The 23,724-nt window shown below is 35.5% G+C and overlaps 1 protein-coding gene across 1 annotated transcript in view; it reads right to left on the reverse strand.

Moving 5' to 3' along the window:
• LOC113262357 (transmembrane protease serine 11F) overlaps nt 1-23,377 on the reverse strand; it is a 70,406-nt gene extending 47,029 nt beyond the window's left edge. Inside the window, exon 1 of the mRNA XM_057309854.1 lies at nt 23,198-23,377. Within this exon, the coding sequence (XP_057165837.1) occupies nt 23,198-23,208 (11 nt within the window). The 5' untranslated portion in view covers nt 23,209-23,377. The remainder of the gene's footprint in view (nt 1-23,197) is intronic.
• Nucleotides 23,378-23,724: the final 347 nt, after the last annotated feature.

The raw sequence follows: 23,724 nt of genomic DNA on the forward strand, positions 1-23,724 counted from the left end.
CAGTACTGACTGCCAGGGAACTAATCAGTATGGACGTTAGTAAGATGTCAGAACCAAAGTACAGAATAACGATTATAAAGATACTAACTGGGCTTGAGAAAAGCATAGAAGACACTAGAGAATCCCTTTCTGGAGAAATAAAAGAACTAAAATCTAATCAAGTTGAAATAAAAAAGGCAATTAATGAGATACAAAAAAAATGGAATGTCTAACTGCTAGGATAAATGAGGCAGAGAGAGAATTAGTGATATAGAAGACAATATGCTGGAGAATAAAGCTGAGAAAAAGAGAGATAAATAACTACCTGATCACGAGGGGAGAATTTGAGAGATCAGTGATACCATAAAGTGAAACAATATTAGGATAACTGGGATCCCAGAGGAAGAGGAAAGAGGGAGAGGGAGTCAGAAAGTATATTGGAGCAAATTATAGCAAAGAACTTCCATAATCTGGGGAAAGAAACAGGCATTCAAGTCCAGGAGGCACAGAGAACCCCCCTCAAAATCAATAAAAATAGGTTAACACCTCAACATATAAAAATTAAACTTGCAAATCTCAGAGACAAAGAGAAAATCCTGAAAGTGGCTCAGGACAAAAGGTCCATAACCTACAAGGGTAGAAACATTAGAGTTGCAGCAGACCTATCCACAGAGACCTGGCATGTTATATTCAGGGTGCTAAATGAGAAAAATATGGAGCCAAGAATACTTTATCCAGAAAGGCTGTCATTCAAAATAGAAGGAGAGATAAAAAGCTTCCAGAACAAACAGAAACTAAAGGAATTTGTGATCCCTAAACCAGCCCCACAAGTAATATTAAAGGGGATCCTTTAAGCAAAGGAGAGAATCCAAAAGTAACATAGACCAGAAAGGAACAGAGACAATCTACAGAAACAGTGACATTACAGGTAATGAAATAGCACTATTTTCATATCCTTCAATAGTTACTCTGAATGTAAATGGACTAACTGCCCTAATCAAAAGACAAAGGGTGTCAGATTGGATAAAAAAGCAAGACCTATCAATATGCTGTCAGCAAGAGACACATTTTAGACCTAAAGTCACCTCCAGATTTACAATAAGGGGGTGAAAAACCATTTAGCATGTTAATGGACATCCAAAGAAAGCTGGGGTGGCATTCCTTATATCAGAAAATTAGATTTTAAACCAAAGACTGTAATAAGAGATGAGGGAGGACACTGTATGGTAATTAAAGGGTCTATCCCACAAGAAAGTCTAACAGTTGTAAATATTTATGCCCCTAACATGAGAGCAGCCAATTTGATAAACCAATTAATAACAAAATTAAAGAAACACATTGGTAATAGTACAATAATAGTAGGGGACATAACACCCCACTCACTGCAGTGGACAGGTCATCTAAGCAGAAGATCAACAAGGAAACAAGGGCTTTGAATCACACACTAGACCAAATGGACTTCCTAGATATATACAGAGCATTTCATCCTACAGCAACAGAATACATGTTTTTTCTCGAGTGCACATGAAACATTCTCCAGAATAGATCACATACTGGGTCACAAATCAGGTCTCAACTGGTACCAAAAGATTGGGATCATTCCCTGCATATTTTCAGACCACAATGCTATGAAACTGGAACTCAATCACAAGAGGAAATTTGGAAAGAACTCAAATACATGGAGTTTGAAGAACATTCTACTAACAAATGAAGGGATCAACCAGGAAATTAAAAAAGAATTAAAAACTCATGGAAACAAATGAATATGAAAGTAAACTGTTCAAAACCTTTGGGATGCAGCAAAGACAGTCCTAAGAGGGAAGTATATAGCAATACAAGCCTTTCTTAAGAAACAAAAAGATTACAAATACACAAGCTGAGCTTATACCTAAAGGAGCTGGAGAAAGGACAGCAAATAAAGCCTAACTCAGAAGGAGAAAAGAATTAATAAAGATTAGAGCAGAAATCAATGAAATAGAAACCAAAACAACAGTAGAACAGATCAATGAAACTAGGAGCTTGTTCTTTGAAAGAATGAATAAAATTGATAAACCCCTAGCCTGATTTATCAAAAAGAAAAGATAAAGGACCCAAATAAGTAAAATCATGAATGAAAGAGGAGAGATAGCAACCAAAACCAAGGAAATACAAACAATTATAAGAACATATTATGAGCAATTATATGCCAACAAATTGGGCAATATGGAAGAAATGGATGCATTCCTAGAAATTCATAAACTACCAAAACTGAAACAGAAAGAAATAGAAAACCTGAACACAACCATAGTCAGCAAAGAATTTGAAGCAGTAATCAAAATCTCCAAACAAACAAAGAGTCCAGGACTGGATGGCTTCCCAGGGTAATTCAACCAACCATTTAAAGAAGAACCTATTCTTCTGAAGCTGTGTCAAAAAATAGAAATGAAAGGAAAACTTTCCAACTCTTTTTATGAGGTCAGCATTACCTTGATCCCCAAACCTGACAAAGACCCCACCAAAAAGGAGAATTAGACACAAATATCCATGATGAACATAGATGCCAAAATTCTCACCAAGATACTAGCCAATAGGATCCAACAGTACATTAAAAGGATTATTCACCATGACCAAGTGGGATTTATTCCTGGGCTGCGAGGGTGGTTCAACATCCTCAAATCAAACAACGTGATACACTACATTAATAAAAGAAAGAACAAGAACCATATGATCCTCTAAATAGATGCAGAAAAAGCATTTGACAAAGTACAGCATCCTTTGATTAAAATTCTTCACAGTTTGGAAACTGGGGATGTACTGTATGGTGACTAACATAATATAATAAAAAATCATTAAAAAAAAATTCTTCACAGTGTAGGAATAGAGGGAACACACCTCAATGTCATAAAAGCCATATACAAAAAGCCCACAGCAAATACCATTCTCAATGACGAAAAACTGAGAGCTTTTCCCCTAAGGTCGGGAACACCAGAAGGATGTCCATTCTTACCACTGTTGTTCAATATAGTACTAGAAGTCCTGGCCTCAGCAATCAGACAAGAAAAAGAAATAAAATGTATCCAAACCATCAAAGAAGTTAAACTCTCACTCTTCATGGATGATGTGATACTTTATGTGGAAAACCTAGAAGACGCCACCCCAAAATTGCTAGAACTCATACAGGAATTCAGCAAAGTGGCAGGATATAAAATCAATGCTCAGAAATTAGTTGCATTTCTATACACTAACAATGAGACGGAAGAAAGAGAAATCAAGGAATTGATCCCATTTTCAATTGCACCCAAAACCATAAGATACCTAGGAATAAACCTAATTAAAGAGGCAAAGGATCTATAGTCAGAAAACTACAGAACACTCATGAAAGAAACTGAGGAAGACACAAAGAAATGGAAAAACCGTCCATGCTCATGGATTGGAAGAACAAGTATTGTTAAAATGTCTATGCCACCTAGAGCAATCTACACATTCAACGCAAACCCTATCAAATGTGTGGATTGAACTGGAGGGTATTATGCTGAGCAAAATAAGTCAATCAGAGTAAGACAATTATCATATGGTTTCACTCATATGTGGAATGTTAGAAACAGCACAGATAATCATAGGGGAAGGGAGGGAAAATGGAATGGAAAGAAATCAGAGAGGGAGACAAACTATGAGAGACTTTCAACTATAGGAACCAAACTGAAGGTTACTAGAGGGGGAGGTGTAAGTGATGTGATGAGCACTAGGTGTTATATGCAACTGATGAATTATTGAACTCTACATCTGAAACTAATGATGTACTATGTGTTGGCTAATTGAATTTAAATAAAATAAAATAAAATAAAAATAATAAAATATAATAATAATAAAATAATAAAAATAAAAATAAAAAATAAAAAAATAAAAAATAAAAAAATAAGTTGAAACTAGAGCTACCCTATGATCCAGCAATTGCACTACTAAGTATATACCCCAAAGATAAAAATGTAGTGATCCAAAGGGGCACCTGCACCCCAATGTTTATAGCAGTAATGTCCACAATAGCCAAACTGTGGAAAGATGTCACATGTCCATCAACAGATGAATGGATAAAGAAGATGTGATATATATATATATATATATATATATATATATATATATATATATATACATACATATAACTCAGCCATCAAAAAAATGAAATCTTATTGTTTGCAACAACATGGATGGAACTAGAGGGTATTACGCTAAGGAAAGTAAGCCAATCAGAGAAAGACAATTACCATATGTTCTCACTCATATGTGGAATTTAAGAAACAAAACAGATGAACACAGGGAAAGGAAGACAAAAAAAGAGGGAGGCAAACCATAAGAGACTATTAACAATAGAGAACAAACTGAGAGTTGCTGGAGGGGAGGTGAGTGGGGGATATGGGCTAAATGGGTAATGAACATTAAGGAGGACACTTGGTGGGATGAGCACTGGGTATTATATGTAGGTGATGAAATCACTAAATTCTACTTCTGAAATCAATATTACAGTATATGTTAACTAATTAAAATAAAAAAAAAAACTTGGGAGAAAAAAAAGTTCTTTTGCTTGAAATATCCCTCCCCCAGACATCTACGTGTCTCATGCCTTGATTTTGTTCAGGTGACCATTTGAAAATCATTTCAGAGAGGACTTCTGATTAATTTAAAATAGTCTATATCACTTTCTTTCCCTTTATTCTTCTTTGTTGTTTTTGTTGTATTTATCATTATTCAAATTATGATAAATATTTACTTATTTTTGTCTCTTCCATTAAAATATATTAACTTAATTCCAGATAACATGGTACTATCAAGAAACCATCTGACGAATAAATGAACTTAACATTTAACTTAACATTTGCCTTCCTAAAAACAATTATTATTATTGCTGTTTCAGTATTTTATCACACAAACCTCTATCAAGTGGAGTTACAAGTTTGTATTAAAGGTGTATTCAGTTGTTTTCATAATTTTTCAAATATACATACAGCTAAACAAGAGACGTAGCTGCATAGTGTAAATTTCTCAAGGGAAGAAGTCGTGTCTCGTATTGATTTAATATAACATTCAATTTTTTTCTTGTTCACTGCAGTGAATCAGCATCTAAGGGAAATAAATGCCCTTCTAAATTCACCCAGACAGAAAGATTCTAACTCTAAAAATTTATTTGTTTTTAATATTTATTATCATTATTTTATTATTTTTTTTAATTTTAATTTTTTTGAGAGAGAGAGAGAGGGGGGGGGGAGCAGTAGGAGAAATAAAGAGAGAATCTTAAGCAGGCTCCACACCCAGCAGAGAGCCCGATGCAGGGCTCAATCTCATGACCTGAGCTGAAATCAAGAGTCAATTGCTTACTCAACTGAGCCACCCAGGGGCCTCTTTAACTCTAAAAATTTAACTGGAAGCAGTTTATGGAGTATCTGCATCATAACCTTAAGTTGGTATTAGAAGGATCCCAAGGAGAAATAGTCATGACACATGGAACCCTATTCTTCACAGAGGGAATTTCCCATCATACCTTTGTCCCCATTAATTTGTATTTAAATATTTGATGGAACTACAGATGGAAATAGGTTAGTCACAGTTATATTAACATTGAAAATTCATTCCTTCAAAACCTGTTCAATAACTTGTAATAAATTAATGTCATTTTGATCTTTTAGATATGCTTCCATTTCCTTATTAAAAACAGAGTTATAGGGGCGCCTGGTGGCACAGCGGTTGGGCGTCTGCCTTCGGCTCAGGGCGTGATCCCGGTGTTATGGGATTGAGCCCCACATCAGGCTCCTCCACTATGAGCCTGCTTCTTCCTCTCCCACTCCCTCTGCTTGTGTTCCCTCTCTCGCTGGCTGTCTCTATCTCTGTCGAATAAATAAATAAAATCTTTTTAAAAAAAAAAAACAAACAGAGTTATAGCAGTGTAGTGACCAAATGTTCTGGTAGCTTCTGATATTTAAAAGAAATTTATTTACTTGAAAATTAAATATTTAACAAGCACACATACATTTGCATATTGACCAATAATCTAGTAAACAAGTTTTTAATACTAACAATGTTCCATTAGTGTTCATTCACCATTCTTCCTTTTTACTGAACAAATAGTAAGCTACTATGTGGTACAGGTCTAAGGATATGTCAGTAAGCAAAATAGATAACCTCACCCTCATGACGCTTACCATGAATGTTCTAGTAAAATCAGACAAATAAATGAGTAAAAAACATATAGCATATCAGATGACAATAATTCCTATGGGGGAAAAATAAAGCAACTTATGCATAATAGAGAACTAGGTTGCAGGAGTAAAACATTTAATAGAGTGGTTAAGGAGACTCTCACTGTGAAGCTGGCCTTTGAGCAAGACCTTATTAAAGTGAAGAAATAAGACATGCACATGATAGGGAAAGGTTCTCTTAGGCAGAAGCAACATCTTGTGCAATGACTCTACATCAAGAATGTGCCTAGGGTGTTTAAGAAATAGCAAGTGGTAGACATAAAAAAAAACCCCAACTTTATTATTTTTAATTGCTTCAAAAGATAATTGTATAAAGCAAAATTAGTAACAACATATTGTGAGCTTTATATGCTGTGGGATTTAGAATACGAGAAAAAGTAAACATTTCCAGAAATAGCCCAAGGTATGGGAGAAAGAAACTGGAAGAATACAGCATAAACTTCTTACACCAGGTGAAATGGTATAATACTATTTGAAAACGAATTGTAATAATTTAAAGATGTATGTTGTAAATCATAGAGAGGTAGTTAAAACTTTTCAGAAAGAGTTATAACTAATAGTAAAGTGTATAGTAGAGATAAAGTGGAAAAAAATAAATAATTGACTAATCCAAAAGAAGGCAGAAAAGTGTAAAGGGGAAAAAGAACAGATGAAACAAGTACAAAGCAATTCGCAAAATGGTTAAATTTAAATACATTGTGATGACACTGGAGGTTGTATGTAACTGATGCATCACTAAATTGTATGCCTGAAGGTGGCTAGTATTACACTATATGTTAACTAACTCAAATTTAAATAAAAACTTAAAACAAAGTACGTACATACATACATACAACCATATCAGTAATGACATTAAATGTAAATTATTTTAAAAACTCCAATTAAAAGGCAAAAATTATCAGATTGGTTATAGGAACAAGACCCAACTATATTCTGTCTACAAAAAAGTCTACTATACTTATAAAGATGTAAGAGTGAAAGGATAGAAAAATTATGTATTATACAAAACCAATAAAAAAAAGGCTATAGTGGCTATTAATATTTGACAAAATTGGACTACAAATTAAGGGAATTACTGAGAACGACAGATGATGAATAATAATAAAGGGGGTCATTTCACCAACATAGCAATGATATAATAATCCTAAACGTGTGTGTAACTAATCACAGAGCTTCCAAGTACATGAAACAGATACTATGATAATTCAGAGGAGAAATAGACAAATCCACATTGATAGTTTGAAACACCAACACTCCCTAGTAATTGATAGAATTGATAGACTAAAAATAAGGAAACAAAATATCTTAGGAACATTATTAACCATCTTGCTGCAGTTGACATTTTCAGAACACTCCACCCAACAACCACATAATATATGTTGTTTTCCACTGCATATGGAACATTTACTAAGAAAAACCACAATCTGGTTCACACCTCAACAAATTAAAAATAAATTAAATCTTAACAGGAGAATTAACCTACAAATTGATAACAGGACGATATCTGGAAAATCCCCCAAATATTGGAAAATTAAATAACAACCTTCTAAGTGACTGACTTATAGATTAAAAAGAAGTCACGATTAGTAATATTTTGAATTGAAAGAAAAATTATCTACTCTATAAAAATTTGTGGGATGCACCTAAGGCAATGCTTAAGAGAAAATTTTATAGTTTATTTATTTAAAATATTTTATTTATTTTTCGTCAGAGAGAGAGAGCACACAAACAAGGGCAGCAGCAGGCAGAAGGAGAAGCAGGCTCCCCACTGAGCAGGGAGCCCAATGTGGGACTTGATCCCAGGCCTGGGATCATGACCTGAGCCAAAGATAGATGCTTAACTGACTGAGCCACCCAGGCGTCCCAAAATTTTATGCTTTAAATTCTTTTTTTAGAAAATAAGAAGACAATAATCTGGCCTTTACCTTAAGACACTAGGAAAACATAGAGCAAAGTAAACCAAGAAAAAGTAGAAGAAAAGAAATAATAAAGATAAGGGCAAAAGCTAATGAAATTGAAAATAGAAAAACAGTAGAGAAATCAATAATCACCAAAAACTTTAAACAACCCAGATATCCATCAACTACTAAACAAATAAAGAAATTGTGGTGTAGACATGCAACGTACTCCTCCTTAGCAATAAAAACCAATACCTTGTTATACATGCAACAAGGAGAAATCTCTCAGTGGTTTTATGATAGGTATAAAAAAAACTAAGAAAGAAATTAGATGCAAAAGACTAAATATTGTTTGAATCCATCTATATGACATCTGAGAAAAGGCAAAATCTTAGGAACAAAAATCAGACCAGTGATCACCAGAAACTGGAGCAGGAATAGAAGATCGACTATCAATGAGCATAGGTAATGTTTTAAGGTAATGGATATAGTCTATATCTTGATTGTATACATTTGTCAAAACTCACAGAACTGTACAACTAGAAGAATAAATTTACTGTAAAGGAAAATTAGGAAGAAAACCCTCACGAATATAAAAGGCAAATCAATGCTCTGGAGCATCGTGTATAACTACAAGGAAAGTGCTAATGGACACAGAGTAGGTCCAAAGAAGGAAACTGAAATGATCAAGAGGCCCCTAGAACTGCCATTTGAGCTTAGAGTAGAAATACTGCACTCTAATCTGGAAAGAGTAAGACTGAGCAGTGTCATTATCAAAAACTTGCTGAACAAATCCCAAAAGAAAGAATTAAAAAGAGTGATCATCCTTTTAAAATAGAATTAAGCCAAATAGAAATTAGGACTTCTGAAAATAATAATTTATGAAACTCCTTCCAAGAGGTTGTGCTGATAGGAAACATGGTAGAGAAAAAGAGAATTTGTACATGTTTATAAATATTGAAACCACAGGGGTGCCTGGGTGGCACACTTAAGTGGTTGACTCTTGGTTTCAGCTCAGGTCGTGATCTCAGGGTGGTGAGATCAAGCCCTGCTTCAGGCTCCATGCTCAGCATGGGGTCTGCTTCAGATTCTCTCTCCTTCTTCCTCTGCCACTCCCACTCATGCTCTCTCTCTCTCTCTCTGAAATGAATAAATAAGTCTTTAAAAAATATATATTGAAACCATAAATGGCAACTAAAAAATGTAGTGTATTAATCTCTAGTGTTGGTAACAGGAAAGCAATGCAATTATTACATGATCCACCATCTCCTGAGGTTGTCACTGGCAACACACTACTAGGCTGGATGGGCCCTTCTGAGTGAAGTTCATGGCCTTGTGAACTTTCAACAAAAATGATTTAGTTAGATGTAAGAAAAGAAGAAAACTCATTTTATTCTGTAACAAATATCTTGGTGGGGTCCATGCATCTGTGACAAGTATTCTTGGAAAATCCTGTGTATATTTTGCTTGCTATTTTTTCATGTTAAGACTCTCAGTAAGCCTTAGTCCTTACTTAGTAAGATTACCCTCCTTCTTAGTAAGATTATCACTGGGTGAAAGGTTCAGCAAGGCTTAGGCCATTTCTTTTCCACATGTTAAATTATAACGGGTTGGGGGAGAAGAATCATAAAAAATACACTTCATTTAAATCTTGCCCTATGGCATAAGAACTTTACAGTGCTTATTACTTTGAAATGTCTGTTGTAGAGAGTAGAGGAAACCTATCACTTTCCCAAATGAAGAATAGAAGTTTGTAATTAGGAATCTTTATTTTTCAATTATCTTGAGTATCAGAAGGTATGCCTTAAAGATCCCTTGAAGTTACACTCAAGGGAAAAGTATTCACATCATTTTCACAGACTGAACAGTCCAATCTTTTTGTATTCTTCAGTTAACATGGCAGTAGGTAAAGGTGGTTTCTTGAAATTTTAAACAAGTATTTGTCATAATAAAAAGAGAAAGATCTCACCAATAAAGAAATCGGAGTACCTAATACAGGTAATATTCAATGATTATTTAATGTTTTCTTGAATAGAATGTTGGGCATCTTCACTGAAAATCCTTTTTTGGTTCATGTTTGCTTCTTAGAGTTCTCAATCTTTAGTTCACTGAACTATAAAATGAACTACTAATTACCACGATCCTTGGGCAAAATTTTCTTAAAGCACATCCCTATATTTATTTCATCCCCACATAATTAGTGTTAGCTAATCTTGATTGTTCCATTCCCCTGGCCAATGGTTGTTCAAGAGTGGACATGCCAATTCAGTTCTGGCCAATGATAGGGGAGGAGGGGGAAGGTTAGTTAGGGGACTGCTAGGAAAGATTTCCTTTCTTTTAGAATGGGTCAAACTCAGGGACACCTGGGTGACTCAATCCGTTGAGCATCTGCCTTCAGCTCAGGTCATGATCCCAGGGTCCTGGGATTGAGCCCTGTGTCGGGCTCCTTGTTCAGCAGGGAGTCTACTTCTCCCTCCCCCTCTGTCCCTCCGCTTGTTCATGCTCTCTCTCTCTCTCAAATAAATAAATAAAATCTTTAAAAAAATAAAATAAGTCAAACTAAGAAATGGCTCCTTTTCTTTTCCTCTGGACATTATGTGTCAATGTGATACATGGGACTGCTGCAGCCACCTCGCAACTCTGAGAAAAGCCAACCTGGGGGCCAAGCTGATTCACCAAAAACAGCATAGAGGAGAGAGAGAAAGAACCGGGCTCTCACGTGATGCAGTTGAGCTGCTACATCAAATAGGACTAAGACCAGTCCTACTTTTAGAAATACTCTTCTATTAAATAATTTTTCTTCTTGCGTAAGCCAGTTCGAGGTTGTGTTTTTAATTAATTGTAACTGAAAACACCTAAACTAATACACATTTAAAAATCTTAATTCCAGGGATGCCTGGGTGGCTCAGTTGGTTGAGCGTCTGCCTTCGGCTCAGGTCATGATCCCAGGGTCCTGGGATCGAGCCCCACGTCGGACTTCCGGCTCAGTGGGAAGCCTGCTTCTCCCTCTGCCTGCTGCTCCCTCTGCTTGTACTCGCGCTCTCTCTCTTTCTTTCTGACAAATAAATAAATAATCTTTAAAAAAAAAATCTTAATTCCACAGCCTTAAGTATCTTCCAAAAATATGGAAAGGGTGTTTTGGGGTTTTTTTCCCCCAAAGATTCAATTCAAGCCCTATTATAACTCTATTTTTGATAGCTCAGACATGGGTGTTTGTATGACATGCATACTAAAATATTTAAAGAGAAAATTCTATACTCAAATGTTGTCTATATTTTATGCAGTTTGGAAGCACCCATTACAAATGCTTGATATGCTAATTACAAATATTTCTAGCAATTCTTTAAAATCAGGTCTTCAGGATTTTCCTTGGTAAAGAATTTTAATATTTATATGTTCATTCAAAAAACAGCTATTGAAAATTTTTACTGATTGGGGATAGAATGGTTAACTAGACCTATTCATAGAGTTTACAGCCCAGAGGGAAACGCAGACATTAAAAAATACAGGAATCTGGGGCGCCTGGGTAGCGCAGTCGTTAAAGCGTCTGCCTTCGGCTCAGGGCGTGATCCCGGCGTTCTGGGATCGAGTCCCACATCGGGCTCCTCCTCTGGGAGCCTGCTTCTTCCTCTCACTCGCCTGCTGTGTTCCCTCTCTCGCTGGCTGTCTCTCTGTTACATAAATAAATAAAATCTTTAAAAAAAAAAAAATACAGGAATCTGTATACAATTACCATAATGAAAACTGCTAAGAGAAATGCAAGGTGCTCTTCTATGCATATAACATGAAAATTTTATCTAGTGTAGGGGATTAGGAAAGTTCCCCTGAGGACACTTAAACCAAGACCTGAAGGATTATCTAATTAGGTAGTTAGATGTGCTAATTAAGCAGAGGAAGCAGCACATGTTGGGTGAGTTGAAGTTTGGCAGATTCAATAAAACCAGTGTAGATGAAACACAGTGAGTGTGAAAGAGAACAGCCTAAAGTCACTGCAAAAAGATAAACAAAATAATTCCACAAACATTTTTGTGTATGAGTATACAAAATTAGCTCTATAAATCTCAGCAATATTATATAAAGTTCATTAATGAATAACAAAAAAAATATGCAAAGTTCACCACATTACTCTGAATATTTTTAAAATTTAGGGGCGCCTGGGTGGCACAGCGGTTGGGCGTCTGCCTTCGGCTCAGGGCGTGATCCCGGCGTTGTGGGATCGAGCCCCACGTCAGGCTCTTCCGCTATGAGCCTGCTTCTTCCTCTCCCACTCCCCCTGCTTGTGTTCCCTCTCTCACTGGCTGTCTCTATCTCTATCGAATAAATAAATAAATAAAATCTTTAAAATTTAGTCATTGTAAAAATAAGAGAAAAAGTATTAACATGGATACCATAGACAAAAGGTATGCAAATTATAGAAATAGTGCCTGTGATCATTATATATAAACATCCAGGCGTATTATTAGCATTCTTCTGTTCTTTCTACCTATATTTTATATTATTCTATTACTGTGTTCAGCCATTGATTACATGCTAATTTATTTTTTGCTTGTGTGTGTAAAATTTTTCTCCAAAATTCTAAACTCCTAAAGGGCAGAGGTTTCTCTTCTGCTTTTGTATTTCCAAAAGGCCCTTGCATGGCAGTTATTTAGAAACTCTGGTGGACCTGGAAAATTTCAGCTATGAATGAATCACAATGAACTCCAGGTTCACAACTTGCCAGTATTTCCTGAAGATAAAGAGAACATAATTCAACATCTGACACACAATAATTAGGAACAACCATAATAACTTCCCAGAATCAAATCAAGGAACCCTGCTCTGAGGTTTTATTCTGTCCCCCGAGGCTGCAGAAATATAATAACACATGTCATCTAATAGTAAGGAGAACAACAAGACTTTCTTAGTAAATTTTTGAACTTCAGATCAGGTAATAGGCAAGGCATTTACTTTTTCCTCAAGTATGACCCAGGAATTCTCTTTTAAAATATTGATATAAGAGAAATTGAAAAGAAAAATGCTAAATTACTGGCGTATCACCTCCCCTTCTATATAACATGTCCAGCTGACTGGATCTACACTGGATCCATACCTTCCATGTCAATTCTCTTTTTTTGTTTTATGAAATAGCCTAACGGTCTCTCAATACGTTTTCTTTTTAACTCAAGTCCATCTCTTTCAGCCAAAATAATTTTACTCATCCTCATCCAACACAGCATATTATGCTTCTTGAGATATCACATTCTGCTACTTGTGCCTGAGTTTGGGAGAATATCTTTTTAAACTAAAAAAAAAATTTTTTTTTAAAGAAAGAGGGAAGGGAAGAGGGGTAGAGGGAGAGGGAGAGAGAGAATCTTAAACAGGGTCCATTCCCTGAGCAGAGCCCCATGTGGGGCTCAATCTCACAACCTTGAGATTGTGACCTGAGCCTAAAACAAGAGTCAGACACTCAGACAACTGAGCTACCCAGGCGCCCCTGAGGGGACATCTTAAGGGACAGAATTAAATGATGTTAGTGACTGAAAAAATTCATAAACTGCTAAGTATACACTCTCCTGACAAATATTTTGTATACTTGTTGATGTAAAACATATTTGGTATGCTAATCTTGAAAAATCTTCAATATTTGTCTATTATTCAAAGACTAAATAGTTATACAGAGTGCTTAGTTACAATAAATTTGAACTTGCTATATATATATAGCAAGTATATATACAGCAAGTTCAAATATATATATATCATCTATATCACAGATATATATATACACACACACATACATGCACACTCATACCTCCATATATATATCACAGATACCAAACAGAATGTGCTATTACTATGAGTTTCTGGCAAAATAAATAATTAAATACATAAATATATATTTTTAAAATGCAGTTACTTTAAATAAGCAGCCAGTGTTCTTTACTTAGCTTCCTGTATGACTGACTGGTATAAAGGTTTGTATTTCAGTGGTATTTTGCAATCCAATTCAGTGGGAGGAGGTATGATTAAGATATAATGTCCTAGATAAAGGAGATCAACAATGTTCTCATTTGCAATTAATATAATCTGCATATTAAATAAACAAAATTAACATGTCCCAGAATCTTTCTGTCACATTTCTGAAGGGCCATGTGAAAGAGGTAATGAGTAGGTTGGAGTGCTAGATTGGATACAGAGACGTTTAAGAGCTTCTCATTCTCATTTTCCCCTCAAATGCTCAATTGCCTTATCATTGAGGAATTAACTAAAATATCAAGCAACCCAAATGCTATTCCATTAGACTTATACTTTTTTCAAATAGCCATTTTTTATTTTTTGAAGGTCTGAGTATGCATTAAGTGTTCATTGATAATTAATTAATTGCTCTAATAAAATCATCTAATTCTCAGTAGTTTAAAGAAATACTATGTAGCTGTGGGATCACATAAAATCATTGGATTTGAACTTCTGAATTTTTTTTCCTTTTTTTTAACTTCTGAACATTCAAAGGAATCTTACAAACTGTGTATATAAACAGTGTAAATTTTAAATTTGATCTGTGTCAGAATACCTAGGATTCCATCATTGAATTTCATAATCTGATTGATTTTACTTCTATTTTTATGAATGGATGAACAGACATTCACTCCCACATTTGCATGAACATCCATTAATCAAATTATTATAGTTATATCTGGCTACAGATAAAACTCTGAAAAGGAATTATAGCCAAAGGGACACCTGCGTGGCTCAGTCGGTTAAGCGTCCGCCTTCCACTCAGGTCATGATCCCAGTGTCCTGGGATCAAGTCCCACATCGGGCTCCTTGCTCAGCAGGGAGCATGCTTCTCCCTCTGTGAGAATTCACAGTGCCTGGATACACAAACTCTGACTTGGATATGCCTCCCTGGATTGGACTAATTGAAAAGCAAAGGAGTGCCCAGAACGCTGGGCCTCCTTTGAAGTTTCTTGGCTGAAAGTGGCCAGATTCTTACTACAGCTCAAGATTCTCTCCTAGGGAGTAAATGCTTATATTTGAAGAAAAACAGGCACCTGTGGTAGTCACGTACTTCACGGACTCCTTGCCTTCTTGCTTTGTGCTTGCACCTGGTGTATTGCTGACCCCAGTAAAAGTGGAGACAAAGCTTGCCTCCAGGCCTTTTGCCCCTAGAGTGTCTGGTCCCCAGGCCTCTCCTTTGTCCTACTAAGGTGTCTGGAGTAGTCTTTTCACTACCGTCTCAGGGTTTGCTGGCCAAACCCGACATCCCTCCATCTGCTGCTCTCCCCCCACTTGTGCTCTCTCTCTCTCTCTCTGACAGATAAATAAATAAAATCTTTAAAAAAAAAAGGATTTACAGTCAGAAAAAAAGCTTATTTCATAGCTTTATGAATAATAATAGCCATATTTCATTAAGTATACTGCAGGATGTGAAATTCAGTTCCCACGTATTTTCTCCTATGCAATTAAATAGGTAAATACTATAAATGCAACATTAGTATATGAATCAAAGAAAATGCAATTCTAGTAGGTAGATTCCATTCTAAATAATGTTTATTTCATTTACTCTAATGAATAGGTATCACATAATCAAAGCAGATAATCCAGTTCTAGGCACCTAGAACAACTCCTAGTTCATTAGCCTTGCATCAAAGTACATTTTATTTAAAATTTATTAAATCATTTCCAGAAAGACAGTCATGAATATAGCACCCTTTATCCTCATTAGTTTAGAGATATGCACGTTGAGTGATCTCTGAGTTCCTGATCTACTTAAAAAAAATTTTTTTTGAGGGAATGTAGATTGATCCTTGAACCTGAATTCCAGCTTACAAATATCACACATGGGGGTATGTAGCTTAGTTTATTCCAGTTGGGTACTAACCATACAGTCAGTTGGCTTTACCACATTCCTTGATAATAAACTGCAATTCTAACTGCCGTGCAAATTTCCAACTAATGGAGAGCCCCGAGAGAGTCAGGACAAACCACACAATACAAATAGATCTACACAACACTACTAAAAAATTAATTCAAAAGCCAGAAGTTTGTGAAAAAAGCCATTCTCAGTTAACGAGCTGTATCCTTCCATGTTGCTACAGTTTCATTATAAGTAATGTTGAACATTTTTTAAAAACTTGTCAGCAAGAGAAAGGTGACAGCTGACCAGTTAAATAAATAGCAATAAAGAGAAATGAACGTTTTGCCAATTTAAAAGAAGTAGTAAATACTGACTAAATTCTTGCTGCTCTTGTTGGGCCAAAGGGTAAAGAACACAGGAACGGTCCTAAACAAGAAATACTTGCCCCCAAAAAAGATAAATCATGGAACGTGAGAATTCTGTTTATGTTTTCTTCTAAAGAGGACAAATTTCTTAAGTTGACTACTGAAAATGCAAAAAGGTGAAGGTACTTGTCTCAACCATTTTATCTGATAATATCTTAAGTACTCTATCACAATATCCCATAATAAGCAATAGAAAAATAAATTCATCCTTCCTCTATCTTGTCAGTAGCAGAGATGTCGGCCAGTAGCCCTAAAGCAACTGAAGTTTGAGACTGGAAATGAAGGTATAATGGGGGGCTAGTAACAATCAAGGAGAAAGATGATTATGGAAGGATGGATGATAAGAGGGAGAAGAAGGTGGGTAGTCGGGCCATAATGGGACAGGAAATGTCTCACTGACCTAGTAGAGAAGAGAGCTAAAATGATAACACCGATGTAGTTTCGAGGAGGTGTCTATGCTATTTTGTCCAACCCTGTCTTTAATAGGTCTCTACAACTCATTCATTTCTATACATATAACCAAAATCATGAATTCAGTGTGAAAGATGGGAGTAACATAACTGACCTAATTTTTTTAAAAATTTATTTATTTATTTGAGAGAGTGAGAGAGTGAGCAAGAGAAGAGCATGAGTGGGGGGAGAGACAGAGGGAGAGGGAGAGGGAGAAGCACACTCCCAGCTGAGCAGGGAACCCGATGAGTGGCCTGATCCCAGGACCCTGGGATCATGACCAGAGCTGAAGGCAGACACCCAACTGACTGAGCCAACCAGGCACCCTTAACTGACGTGATTTTTAAACTACTTTTTAAAACTTTTATTAAGATGAAGCCATAGATTCTTACTTTGTATAACTTCTCTTATGATTTGACACTGCCACATTGTACTAAAGGCCTCATTCATCTTAGGTCCTTTTGCTTGTTTGGCTTTATTTGACTGATTATGAAAAGAAGTAGTGCAGAGCATATGCAAGAATCTGTCAATGGGTGTAAAGGGAGATACAAGAGATAAGGCAATTGTTTGATACCTTATAGATCAAATGATTAACTGGATTTTCCCCCCCTTTTGCTCACAGTAGTGTATAGACACCCTACAATCTGTTTTGATCTGGATTTTTTTTTTCTATTTTCAGGAGTTAATTCTTGCCAACTTGCTCTACCTTAAATCACTTTTTTGAGATGTGTGTTCAAGGTTGACATTCTTGTGTCTAAGCCAGTGTTTTTTAGATAGTATGAAGTATTTTTCAAATGTCTCAATAGTTTCTTTAAATCACGTAACTTTAAAGTTGCATCAGTCATTCCATATATATATGTATATATATAAATAAATAAGTAAAATAAGACCTGGAAGAGATTTGATTATTTGAACCATATGAAATTTCTGATACTCAGTCATTTTTAACCTATAAAAGGGGCAATTTCATATGGCTCCCATTAGTAGATCACACTACTGTATATCTTCTATAGTTATATTTTAAATGAATTTATTTTTATTTTATACACAATATCTAAGTTGTGGGCTGTTATCTTTACCCAAAGATAATGTTACATAAATTACTGAATGCTTCAAAGTAGCCTGTTTTCAAATATTGAGCAGTAGTAAACAATTAATTATAAAATCTTAAAAACTTTGCAAGGTAATTCAAAGACATTTAAATACATTTTACTACTGGCAACTACAAGGAATCAGTTAAAAATCAAAGTTCAGTCATATACACTAGTGGAAGAAAATATAATGTGCAGAATCTAAAACAGCAAATGCAAATATCTCTCATATGTCTTTTGAGTTGGCTTCTCAACTTGGATTTCAAATGTGAATATTCCTGAAATGATAAGGATTCAAATGCTTCATAAATAATGAGCATGAAAAATTTCTTGCTATTTTTCCCTAAATATCCATCCATTATCCTAACACATCTAACCCTACAGTACTCCAAAGACAAAATATCCTTTTTAAAGACTACTGCAAATAACTGGACACAGCAACACAGAAGCATTTTCTTGGTCAGGGTACCGGTTTCCATGTCTTCCTACACTTGTTGAATAGTGTTACGAGGGTTAGATCCTATTTAGATCTTCACAAGGCTTCTTTAAATATAGTGGGAAACTTTTTCAATATTTAATGTTTTCAAATGCATTTCACAAATTTAGCTTTCAATTACCTGCCAATAAAAGTAGGCTGTAGCATGTTATCATATAAACCAAAAGCCTATTTTTTAAAAAAAGCCAGTAGTTATCACTACCCACATTATCACTGATTTAAGAAATTATTGAAAGAAATAAAGCTAAGTAGAAAAAATTTTGGGGGAAAAGTATAAAACCTTTACTTCATACTTATCACATTTTTAATTCATATCCATTTGTTTTAGTTGTTTGTCATGTCTCCTCTGAATTGTAAACATCATAAAAGTAGAGAATATTTGCTATATTCATGTACATGTCTATGTGTATATTTCTTTACCTGCATGTGATATGTGTATATATGCACACGTGATATAAACTCACAATAGATATCAAATGTATATATAATATATGTATATATATACATATATATATTATGTGTGCATATAATGTGCTACTGGTATGCTATAAGTTGGAATAAAAAGCATTTGTTGAATTAATGAATAAATAAAACTTTAAAATCTAATCTACAGGCATTTATGTGATGCTTTCATCTCTTCCACAATAAATCCCCATCAGCACCATGGCATCAATTTACTTCAAATGAATTCTCTCCACTATTTAACTTTTTATTTACCTTCTGATTACCATCTCAAATTATCTCATAGGCCTTCTTGAATACATATATAATGAAAAGTAAACTCTGTGTTTTTGGGTGGCGTAGTCTGTTGGGCGTCAGACTCTTGGTTTTGGCTCATGTGATCTCAGGGTCATGAGATCGAGCCCTGCGTTGGGCTCCGTGCTCAGCATGGAGTCTGCTTGAGATTCTCTCTGCCCCTCCTGCCACATGCACTCTCTTTCTCTTTCTCTCTCTAAAATAAATAAATAAATCTTAAAAAAAATAATAAACGTGAAATTTTCATTTACTCCAGCTTTTCTTCTTTTCTCAGCCTCTGTTCTTTGGCTTTAGGCATATGTTACCATAAGTCAACAGACAAATGCTAAAGGTCTACGTTGGGCCAGGCAATGTGTTTGGCACTGGGAATAGAGAGAGCTGTCTGTTTAACTGTGGGCCATAATTGTAAACAAATAGTTAACCATACAGAGAAGTGCTAACAGATATATATATATAATGTTTATGTGACTTTTTTTTTAGAGAGAGAGTGTGGGGGAGGGGCGGAGAGAGAGAATCTTAGCAGGCTCCATGCCCAGTGCCCAATGTGGGGCTTGATCTAACTACCCTGAGATCATGACCTGAGCTAAAATCAAGAGTCAGAGGCTTAACCAACTGAGCCACCCAGGCACCCCTGTTTATGTGATTTTTTTTTAACAGGATGGCTGTGTTTCAGGAATACTTCAGACATAAGATGTGAGGTAGGACAAAAATTTCACAGTAATTTTGATTAGAATCTTCAAGGAAGATATGGCATCTCCACCAACTGTGAGAAGGAACATTGATTTTAGGCAGAAGAAACAACTTGTACATGGGCAGTCTCCCTGCCATTCCCTTCATTTATTTCTGCAGCTGTACCAGAAAACAGTAGAACCACCAGACTGCTCTGGTCTACCCTAATGGTTCGCAATTGCAAATTTTATCATTTCTTCCTTGTGCTTAAATTTTTACTCAACTCTCTTAATAAAGTTCAGAAATTTTATTCTGATACAAAAGGTCCTTCATAGTCTGACTGATCACTCATTTCTTCTCATAATTTCTAACATGTTTGCCAGTGAATGTTAGGTGTCATGACCTTTGCAAGGGCCAAGTTCTCCCAGCCCAGGATCCCTACTTCCTTCTCCTCCAACTAATTCCAAATAGCATTTTTTTAAGACTAAACTCAATGATTATATGTTCAGAGAAGCCTTTATGAGAATGAGTGGGTATCCCCATAGCATTGTTTATACTTACTTTTTTACATTTGTCTGATTGTGCCATCAGGGTGTGGACTTCTGCCACTAAAGTATCTATATTGCTGGTAACCATATCTCTTATTTTTGCCTCACTTGTGGGAGGCACCAGATATAGAGACTAGTGGGGGAAAAAAATCTATACTCCGGGATCATTTAAATGGTCTCTAGAGCCCCAAGAAAGTTGATGTTCTGCATATTAACTAGCTATTAAGTCTTTTGAAATCACAGAATTCAAAAGGACTTTAAGGCTAGTGCAGTGTTTTTAAAAATATTTTTGACCATGACCCACTGTAAGACATGTTCACCATTGTAGCATGGAACACACATGTAATCATGTATCTAAAACAACAATTTCACAATACGATACTTAGACTTACTAGTTATGATATAGTAAAAATATAACATAATCAGTATCAGATATTACATCACAGTTGCTTAATTTAACAAAGAAAAAAACAAAATGAATAATACCCAAATAAACCAAACAATAAATCAATAAAATATCTTCGTGCTTACCCACAAAAATGACTTCAAGTCCCACTACTGGTGACAATCCCTCTTCCATTTACCTTAGTGTAAACTCTCCACACTACATATAAAAGAAGTGAAGTCTTGGAGGTAAGTGACTTGTCCAGACAAATGAGTACAAACCTGGATTTAGAACACACCTAAACCTCATGCTAGTACTCTTTACACTACACCACAGCGAGAAGAACAGAACTTCTAAGAAGCTATAGCATCTAATTCATTCATTCTTTGAAACTGAGACTCTTTGCCCTTGAGCAAGATACCTTTACTAAGGAAGTCGATGAACTGCCTAACCTTTTTATCTCTGGCACAATCCACTTTTTTGACAGAGGATCTGTGTTAAAAATAATACTGATCTAGAATCCAATTAGAAGAGATACTTTATTGTAAAGATACAGAATTATAAACTCTGGATCAAAGTTGATGAGGTTTCAATATAGAAATTTCATGTGTCTGTAATGATACTTTTAGGGTGGGAAAGTGAGTGAATGGAGATGATACCAGAAGTTGGGAAGAGGAGAATCAGACTGATAGAAAAGACATATCACAGAATTCTGAGCAAAATGAGAATGAGAGAACTTCAAGTTCTTTGCTAATTCTTTAAAACTGAAATTGTTAATATATCATAGTTATATGAATGTTTGTTATATATAAAAGTAATTTTTCTGTCTGCACATTTTGTCTTACTCTGTCCTTAATATCTTGGTGAATTAGAAATAACACTTTCAGGGGTTCCTGGGTGGCTCAGTCAGTTAAACAGTTCTTGATTTTGGCTCAAGTCATGATCTCAGGGTCTTGAGATCAAGCCCCACATCAGGCTCTGCACTCATGGGGAATCTGCTTGAGATTCTTTCCCACTGATCCCCCCCACTAGTGTTCTCTCCCTCTCTCTCTTTCTCTCTCTCTCAAATAAAAATAAATAAATAAATAAACAAATCTTTAAAAAGAAGAAATAACACTTTCTCATATTTAATAAGAACTACATCTCTCATGGGGTGCCTGGGTGGCACAGTTGGTTAAGTGTCTGACTCTTGATTTCAGCTGAGGTCATGATCTCAGGATCATGAGATTGAGCTCCATATCAGGCTCCGTGCTCAGTGTGGAGTCTGCTCGAGATTCTCTCTCTCCCTCTCCCCCTGCCCCTCCCACTTGGTCTCTCTTCCTCCCTAAAATAAATAAATAAATCTTAAAAAAAAAAAAGTACACCTCTCATACTTAATAAGAAGTACTGATAATATGCTATATCATGCTGTCCTGAAAGAGCCTTTGGGGAGAAGCTCTATGCATGAAATAGATAGTCTTCCTCAGGCTCATGTTATTATTTCAGAGTAATTTAGGAAGGGCAAGAATGCTCATTATCTAAGAGTGCTGGAGCCTATAGGCTTAAAGTATTATACTTCATTGAAGATGAAATCAAATGACTATACAATTATAATGATCACAGAAACATGATTAAGTCTGAAACATCAGTCAGCAGACCACATGGGAAACTGGTGTGCATAGAGAAGTCAAAAACCTCTTTGAGAAGCAAGATTAGACTAAGCAGGTGTTTGAACGAAATCACTCATATCAAATATTAGTTATTAATTTCTGAGTCTGCAAAATGATAGCGTGAAATTACCTAAATGTATATAAATACGCAAATTTATTTACCTTAAATTCATTAATTGATCAGTTATTTTGGAGTTCAATTATGAAAAATGTCACATACACTGTAATATTTGTTAACTCAATAATTATTTAGATATTTAGATATGAATATTTTAATTTTCATCCTTCATTCATGATACATATAATCTCACTGCTACCATACTTTTTATTATTTAGAATTAAAGATTGAAATTCCAATAAACTCTCCTTTTATATTTCAAGTTTTCCAAGAATATACCTTACAAAGCATCATAAGACAAAAATTTATACCAAGCTATTGATCATACCAAAGAAATTAAATAAATTATTATAAATTATTCTTTTGAAGCATAGGTTTTTCTAAATGTTTAAATATAATATAGCTAATATATTACTGCACATCATTTTTATTTCTGTTATTTAGAAAGAAAGGATCATATTGGCTCTTTTTGTTTAAAAAAATTCTTGTATGTAGAAATAGCAAGAAAATAAAATTTAACCCAAAATATAGTAACACACATTAAAAAACAAAACAAAACAAAACCTTGTTTTTAAAGCACTCTCCACCAGCCAACATTTGTCCTGGTTGTCTCAGGAGTCGTGAACCTCTGCCTCTATTGTTAACTCTGACTGAGAAAAGCTGAGTACTTACGCGTACATCATGGACCCAGGACTGGGACAGCTTCTATCCAGTCACCATCTGATTTCTATCAGCCAGGTCAGGGCTGGAAGGCTAGAAAATAATGAGAGTCACTGGCAACAAGAAAGGAAACAAGTCCAACAGGTTTAGTGACTGAGATCTGCTGTCCTGATATAGGCTGATAAGAACATGATCGATTTTGTCCCAGCCAGTTCAACACAGTGAAGTAATTATTAATACTTCATAGCACAGAGAGGCTCCAAGCAGTGGACGTCATACAATGTGCAACTGCTGATGATTCAGAAGACCACAGTTTTCCAGTTGGGGAGGTATGATCGGCATTGAGGTGTGTCCCCAGTTTGTTTAAAAAAAAAAAAAAACCAACACAATATTAGAGTACATCAATGGCACTTCCTTCTTCATGAGAGTTGTTATGTCTCTTCCCTTTGAGGGAACCATGAGGTATGGTGTCGTGGTAAGGACCAGAGCTATGGGCCAGGCAGGGTGCTTGTCTCTGCCACCTTGGTGGTGTGACCCTG

This window comes from Ursus arctos, unplaced genomic scaffold (genome assembly GCF_023065955.2).
Source record: "Ursus arctos isolate Adak ecotype North America unplaced genomic scaffold, UrsArc2.0 scaffold_9, whole genome shotgun sequence".
In the NCBI taxonomy this organism is placed as follows: Eukaryota; Metazoa; Chordata; class Mammalia; order Carnivora; family Ursidae; genus Ursus; species Ursus arctos.